The sequence below is a fragment of the Melanaphis sacchari genome, unplaced genomic scaffold (genome assembly GCF_002803265.2).
Source record: "Melanaphis sacchari strain LSU unplaced genomic scaffold, SCAv2.0 Contig366_pilon_pilon, whole genome shotgun sequence".
NCBI lineage: Eukaryota > Metazoa > Arthropoda > Insecta > Hemiptera > Aphididae > Melanaphis > Melanaphis sacchari.
In genome coordinates this window covers 63-9,220 of record NW_020271229.1, presented here as the reverse complement: position 1 = coordinate 9,220, position 9,158 = coordinate 63, and the positions used below count along the sequence as shown (strand labels likewise).

The window sequence follows — 9,158 nt, the reverse complement described above, 5'->3', positions numbered from 1 at the left end:
TGGAGCGACCTTTACTATTACCTAAAGTAATTAAGAGGTACCAAGAAAATATAAACAGCTCATCCCATAGTCCGTATATAACAAGTAAGTACAGAGCTTTTATATAAGTTATAATCGTTACGACGCAGCCTAGACAATATTATCAATATTTGTTCACGCGAATAAAGCGCAAACGAGTATTATTTATCATAATAGGTTTTGAAAATTCTTCCAGTTTCCAAGGAACCATTATTTAATTTTTTTTTTTCCAAATATCAGCTGTTAACATTATTCTGGTGAATTATTTTGAACACTACGACTTTATTACTCTTTGTCTCTACCATTTTGGCGATCACCGCGTACCGTGCACTGTGCAGTTTATCATCATCACTAGCTAGCAGTGTTTATTAAAATTTTCTCTTTGTTTTTTAAAAATTGCAAAGTTTAAACAGAAGATACTACGCGACAGACGTAAGTAAAGCATAATTCAATAATTTTAATTTATTATTTTTTTTTACCTATTACCATAATTATTATTTATACAACAAATATTCAGTGCCTGATCAATAAAGGTTTGTAAAAACTTTGAATTTCATGGCTAACGAATAATGTGACAAATTAGAATTTCAGCAACTATTATAAAGAGGATGTCAGCGCCCTGCGTTCTTTTTGTTTTCTCTTTCTCTGGCCTACGCGCAACAATGCAACATAGGCAAAATTTAAATGTTTTGCATTAATGTATATCTATGCAGAATAATTTTATTTTTTATGTTTTTGAGGAATTTTAGCATAAAATTATTTATCTATAATATATCATTTAAATTTATAAAAGAAAATTTTCATTTTGAAAGTCGATTGTAAAGTAATAATAAATAATAATAAAATATAAAATCGATATGGCAGACCAATCAAAAATTGTACCCTCTATAATTTTTGTAATAATTACAACAATAATTATTGTCGATTTTACTCTAATTTTCTAAACTCATAAAAAAACAATTTTAGGTGAAAACATAGTTTATAATTTGCGCTGACATCCTCTGAAAAAAAACAATAATAATTTTCTAACAGGATACTATTTTAATTCTATAATTTTATAGTTAGAAATCTAAATAATATTATTTTTATGACTATGACTGTGACTAATTAGTTAAAATTTTGCTTTTATTGTTTTTTTTTTTTGTAAATGACCTATATGATAATAAACTTCTTAACATAATATAATCTTACAAATTAGTTAGGTACTAAGCTATCACTATATGCTTTTTATAAGTCTTAAAATCTTGAATTGTACATTTTTATAAAACAAGCATTTATTATGCTGCTTATATATATATATATATTATATATATATGATATAAATAAAACCCATATATATAAATATCATTTCTTTTATTATTAAAAACAAGAAAATGAATGTTAAAATGTTTAGGTACTTTTATACTAGATATAAAATTATTTGATACCTACTAAATAAACAATGTTTTATTAAAACTAATTTATATGTATGTATAATATGTAGGTTAATATTATAATAAATGTTTAGATTAATTAGATATATTTTAATAGTTAAATTTTTTAACTAAATTATATGTACTAAACTTATTACATGAATACCTAAGTATTATGTAAATACCGTAAAATAATTTAAGTAGGTACCAAGTAGACAAAAAAATTACTGATTAATATATAACTAAAATAATTGTATTTATTAAATTTTAATATTGTTACTAAAAAATGATATTAAGAAGTTTAGTCAGGTACCTACCTATAATAGTAGTTTTGTTTTGAATAGATAAAAGCATAATATACATATAATTTGAACAATATGTCTAAACGAGATAAGTCAGTAATAAGGAGGAGTGTTAAACGAGAAATGACCATAATTAAAAATTTATATTTTAAAAAGACTAATAGTGCAAGAAGCAGTACCATAATTAATACAAATAATGAAGATCAAGTAATTTTTTATAAATACAATTATTACTCAGACAATTAAATCAAATTGTATGTCATCACCTAATACAGGCTATATATTACAGATAATTCATAACGAAGAAAATGAACTACCTAATTCTGTATCATCAAATTTGTCCTCTCATTATTCAAATAACAAACACATTATGTTTCCTAACTCCACATCTCCAAATTCATCGTGCTTAAATTTAAATAAAGAAGTAAATAATGAGCTTCAAAATCCTCTATCACCTTTTTATTCACATAATGAAATTTCAAGTGTAGAAATGTTAATGCCTATTGAAAATAATTCTTTTGAAACTGAACTTGGTTGTTGGGCTACTGAATGTAACGTCCCACAAATAACTGTTAACAAATTATTAAAACTTATGAAACGCCATGAAGTAATAAAAACAGAAAAATTACCACAAGATTGTCGAACTCTTTTAGCAGGGCCCAAGTTAACCATAGGAAACATCAAAAGTGTTACTCCTGGTCGCTATTATCATTTTGGGTTGAAAAATGGTATCAAAACATTTTTATCGACTAAATCGACTGAAATAAATCTTGCCATAGGCGTTGATGGGTTGCCTTTAACTAAAAGTAGTAACAGCCAATTCTGGCCGATATTGGCTTATATTATAGGTACAGAAAAATATGTTTTTCCAGTTGGAATTTACCACGGGTATACAAAACCAAAATGTACTGATGAATTTTTTATCTGACTTCATATTAGAATCAAAACAATTAATAACTGAAGGTATTGTTTTGAATGGAAGTAGAATACAGGTTGGAATTAAATTATTCATTTGTGACGCACCTGCAAAGTCATTTATTTTAAATACTAAAGGCCACTCAGGATTTTATTCATGTAGTAGATGTACTCAAGAAGGTGAATATTATGAAAAACGAGTTTGTTTTCCATACTCTAAAAATATGTCAGCTAAAAAAACACATAATGATTATGTAAATATGAAATATGAAGATTCACATATTGGGACAATTTCAAAACTGGTAGAGTTACCAGGTTTAGATATAGTTAGTGCATTTCCTCTAGATTATATGCATTTGGTGTGTCTTGGGGTTACACGAAAACTTATTACACTTTGGATGCATAAAGGACCAATGCAAACTCGACTTCCAAGTAAAAGTATTCATGCATTAAGTAAATCACTTTTAGATCTCAAACCATTCATTCCATCAGAATTTGTGAGAAAGACCCGACATATTCAAGACATTAGTAGATGGAAAGCGACAGAATTGCGTTTATTTTTATTATATACTGGCGTTGTTGTACTAAAAAAATATTTTAAATAAGAATATATATACTAATTTTATGAGCTTATATGTTTCAATGCTGATACTACTGAGTCCAGACTATGAGTGCTATACAGACTATGCTGAATCATTGTTGGACTATTTTGTGAGAACATTTGAAGAAATGTATGGTCGTCAGCATGTTTCTCACAACATTCATGGTCTTTTACACATAGTTGATGACTATAGGAGTCATGGACCACTCGATAATTGTAGCGCATTTCCATTCGAGAATTACATGAAAACACTCAAATCCAAAATTAGAAAACATGACAAGCCACTGGAACAATTAATTAACAGATATAATGAAATATATAATAATAAGAGCATCATCAATTCAAGTTTATCAGATCATTCGACAAATCAAGAACCATTATTATTAAAAAGTCGTAAAAATGGTCCTTTAGTAAAAAATATTAATGGATTGCAGTATTATAAATTAATAAAAAATACATTAAAATTAAATACCAAAGTTGATCGCGAAAGTTATATTTTAACTAAATCTGGAGAAATTATCAAATGTTTAAATATTGTTAAGACTTCAAATAATAAAATCATGATTATTGGAAAATCATTTGAAAGAAAAAACACCCCTTTTTGAAAAGCCAGTAGATTCAAAAATATTTAATATTTTTATTGTGCACAATTTAAGTGAAAATTTAAAATGCTTTGAAGATTGTGAAATCCATAAAAAAAATGTTATTTTTAGTTCACAATGAAAATTCAATTGTTATGCCAATAGTTCACACTTAACCTTTATTTTATTCTAATAAATTATAACATTTTTTTTTTCATAAGTAGTTTTTAAATTAATAATTAATAATTTAAACAAATTGCATTAGGTACTTATAAATTTCACTTTTCACTATAACCATTGATTATAAATTATAATATAATAAAATAATTAATGATATAATACAAAACAGATACCTAGCTTAGTTATAATAATGAGTTTTTTAATATTTCACATGGTTACCTGTTGCCATATTCATATAATATTAAAGCCTTAAAAGCCAATACGTTTAGCTTTATATGATATAATTTATACTAATTTACTATTATAAGTTGATTTATTTTTTTTTATTTTGTAAAAAATAATTTTTATATAACTATTTATACCATTTATTTGGTTACATTTGAATATACCTATTTGTAATATATTATATTGTTTAAATTTAACTTTCATAGGTATTACATAGTTAAAAATGTGGATTGTTATTCATTTCTTGAATGAAGATTCTGTTGAATCTGTGCCTGAAACATGGTATAATAGAAAAACTAAAACATGTGCATGGCCTATTTCAAAAAATAGTGCAAAAAAATTAATTGAAAAAAGAAGTTATCCAAATAAGTTGGAATATAATTGGTTACCAGCAAGGATATTAGGACGTAAATATGGTAAGAATAAGATTTAAATAATTAATAATAGGTAGATGATAGTTAATATACATAAATTAAGATGTTTGAATATTATTTTATAATATTAATTTATATAGCGTAACAAAAAGTTTTACAATAAATATTATTTTTTAGGAAGCTTAGAAGAAGCTCGTTCTAAAGCCAATAAGGCTCTAATTCTTTCAGATTTATCTGCAAACGATGAATATATATGTAAAAAAGTCACAAAAAAAACATTTGAAAACAAACAGATAGAAAGTCCTCCAACTTTAAAATCTAGTAAGATGTTTAATTTATATTTAATTTTCTCTAAATTTCAAGATTACCTATATATAATATATGTATTTAATATTATATTAAACTTTCTAAATAATTTACAAAAAAAAAATCTGCTTCTAAAATAATTTATACCTACATTTTTTCTTATATTATGTAAATTCTTGCTATATTTATGGTTAATATAAAATGTTTAATATTATCTATTTAACAATTTAACAGAGAAAAGAAAAATTGATGAATTTATTGAAGAAGATGAAAATTCTATAGATATGTATGACTCTGATAATGATCCTGAATATCATTTACCTGGGGTTTCAAATGGTAAAATAAATTAAATTATTTAAGTCACAATTCATATTATTATTATTATTGATATAACTAACCCTGCTATTCTGCAGTTTTATATTAATATTAACATATTTAGGTACTTTTATTTTTTTTTTATTTGTAATTTATTGTTATAAATTATTTCAGATTATCCAAGTCCAAAGAGGAGTCCAATAATCAGAAATTATAACAACGTTCCCTCAAGTCCAAATATTTTCAATTCTCCTGTTGGAAAGTTTTTGGTTGAGGATGATCATGATTCTCCTAATATAATTAATAATTTGATGACTTCTCCATCTCCAAAACAAAACAAGTCAACAATATTTATGTCACAACCAAATAAACTGACTCCAGATACCGTAGTGTTAAAGACATTAAAGACAAATAATGTTAAAAAAAAATTATTTTTCTCACAACCATCAAATTTATCAGAAGGTATATAAAATAATACATATATACTAATATGAATAATATATCTAATATTATTTTTCAAAAAAAGATAGATATTTTATGTGATAATCAGGTTAAATTATCTATTTATTTTAAAACCATTCTATAGATAATTTTAATTATATCTAGGTATTTTATTAGCAACAAATATTGAACTTTAAATTAATTTTTAGGTATACATGCTCAACAAATTAAAAACAATGTTAATAATAATTCTTCTACAGAAAACAATGAAATACAAAATGGCGGTATGTGACTATTGGATAAATATATAATATATTAATAAATATTTTGTAACTAATTTTAGAAGTACTACGTAGTCATTAAGTATACCAATAATCATACATTAAATATATATTAATATTAATAAAATAGAAATCAAAATATGCATGAAAAAAATTGTAGTTTAAGGATTTGAATAGATCTAATAAGTACAGACTTGAAAAAGTGTTCTTATTTCAATATAATATTTTTAGTTTTTAGTATGCTTTTTTATAATATCCATGTTAAATTACTATTACTGAAAAATAACAATTTATCATGATTATTTTTGTAAACCTAAATACTCTAAAATGTATTGTTTTTTTTATTGCTTGTTTTTTAATCATTATTTATAATAATATATTTATTCATGTTTTATTTTAGATTTTCAAAACCTTGTCCTGACTTTATTAAGTAAAATAAAGTATGAAATATCTAATTTGAGCTCAACATTAAACATTCAACAAACTACCATTAATGCATTTGATACTTTTTTAAAAAATACTGGACAAACCATTGTTTCCCAAATTTCAAACCAAAATTCTTCCATAACAATTGATGATATATTCCCAATAAAAACCGAAGAGGAACTAGAAATATTTGAAGAAAGAATTAAAAGCGATAAAATATTTCGAAATACTGCGGTAATTTTACATATATTTTTAATACCTATATTTACTATTTAATAAAAGTTAATATAATATAATACTATAATGACTCCTTAGGTTCTATTTAAATTTAAAAAAAGCACTACAATAAAAATTTAGATCATATTAGTTTTATGACTAGTTACTTTAGTTACTACCTAGAACAAAAAAAATAGTGTTCATTATCAATACATAGGTATAATATAGTTGAATAATGAAATAAATATAGTGGCCAATAATAATTCTACTAGAATTTACCTACCAAATAATATATAAAAAAAAACTTAAAAGGTACTTAAAGTGTAATTCTATGATTCTATTATATTCTATAGAATAAATTATTGAAGTTTACTAAGTTTCTTATAGGACTATTACAGGGCAATTAAATCCTTTCATTTAATTTCATAAATAAAATATGTAGGTAATTTATATCAATTTTTTAGAGAATAGTGATTTTAGATAATATTATTAAAGTTATAAAATAATTACCTAGGCTTTTACCATGTGGTAATAATAAATATATTTAAATGCATTGATTTGTTTCACAGACATCAAAACTCTCGGTGCTGATTGGCATCAAAGATATTGGTGATAGCACAAGGCGTTTGATGTCCAAAATGTTTGTAGATGAAGTGCTTTGCCATTATTCACTATTAGGATTCAAGAAAAAAAAGAACTTTTCACAACTATCTACTTACCGTTTATTAATTGGTAAATGGAAATATATAATCAATTAATTTATACAATTAATGTTTAATTCTCACAAAAAATGAAATATACTCATCAGTATAGTAATCATAATAATTTAAAACTTTATAACATTTAACTTATTTAAAAGTGGTAACTGCATTATGGTTTACTGATAATTATTAATTACATTACTACAGAAAAGAAAACTGTATGACAATATTCGAAAAACAAATTATTAATTAACTTAAGTATTGAATTAAACAAGGCAGGTATTATTGTGACCTAGCGGCAACAACTAACAATTTACAATATTATAAATTATAATATTATCACAATATAGAGTATAGACTTATATTATATTATCATAGAATATTATTATCATGACGAAATAACATGTTATTTCGTCATGATTATTATATTAGTGTAATATAAATAGAATTCAGTGTATTATCACAACTGAGACTTATCACTAAAAGCATAGATGACAGGTGTAGTCTTCCAATTTCCCCTTCTACAGAATATCCGGGCCTGGGCCGCCGATACGACTATATATTAATAGTTTGAAGATGATATTATTATGAATTATGATTATAATATACTATAGCTTAAAGCCTGTTCTATTAATAATTTTAACTGTAAAAAAAGTACACCTATTTATACATTTTGTCCATCGTCCATGTATAATGTATATTGTACAAAATATAATACAATATGTCAACATTTCTAATGATCATTCAGTTAACCTAAGGATTTTCTAGGTACCATATAATATTACCATTATATTATATTATTATACATGCTATAGAATGTCCTCCACTCCTCTATATTAAATTCATTTTATCTATAATAAACTATCCCAATAGTCTTCTTTTTGACTACTTTAGGGATAGGTATATTTCTTAATACTAATAAAATTTAATAATTATAATACTATGTTTCAGACACCATACGACTTAATCCTAAGTTCCAAAATAAATTGGATAAAGAAATTGATGTGCCATTGGCTACTTGGTTATCGCATGCTAAGTTTCGTCTTCAGTCTTCGTAATACATATATTATACTATATCAACATAAAGACATGATAATAATATTATCATAAAGTATTGAATATACCTATCTACCCATAACCCACCTACATTTGTATTATTATTATATTTAAAAAAAAAATGTCAGTAATTAAGTTATAACATATAATTATTATTATATCCTAATACCTAATCATATTATTTAAATATTTGTACCTGTTTATTTAATGTTAATATTATATATAATTTTGTAAGCATGTTAATAAATAGCACAGTACCTATTCAAAATCCAATTGTGTTATTTATTCAGCTTACCTATTCTGGATTATAGAAGTATTGAAGTATCTTTAGTTTAGATAGGTATAAATTATAATAGATTCATACCTATACAATATATATATATTATATACATAAATAATATGTGATACCAATACACCATTACAACCATATTATAGTTTAATTAAATAATATTTATAATTAGGTAAAACATAACCATAAAATATAAGGTACATGTCTAATGTGAAGTAAATAATAAAATATAACTTAAAAAACACATTTTAGGCGGACTATTTATAAAATGTTTATTTCACAATATTCTTAAAAATAAATAAATATAACATTTCAAAAAACATTTAATTTATTGTTTTCTTAAAACATTTGAACTATAATATTTCAAACATGTTATATTCATAACATTTCCAAAACATAAAAAAAAGCGGACCATTAATGAAGTGAGAACATTTTAACAATGTTCAAATAATATTGTTGAACTTAATTCAAAATGTTGATATTGCTATCAAAATGTTATATTAATATTCTTAGAATATA

General features: G+C 23.8%; 1 protein-coding gene across 1 annotated transcript; it reads left to right on the top strand.

The window, feature by feature from the left end:
* Positions 1-243: 243 nt before the first annotated feature.
* Positions 244-8,430, top strand: LOC112596885. Its single transcript, XM_025342708.1, has 9 exons — positions 244-450; positions 4,441-4,650; positions 4,786-4,929; positions 5,149-5,250; positions 5,404-5,691; positions 5,880-5,954; positions 6,352-6,611; positions 7,163-7,325; positions 8,246-8,430. The coding sequence occupies exons 2-9, from the start codon at positions 4,458-4,460 to the stop codon at positions 8,350-8,352; spliced, it is 1,332 nt and encodes a 443-aa protein (XP_025198493.1). The 5' UTR covers positions 244-450; positions 4,441-4,457; the 3' UTR covers positions 8,353-8,430.
* The last annotated feature ends 728 nt before the right edge of the window (positions 8,431-9,158 follow it).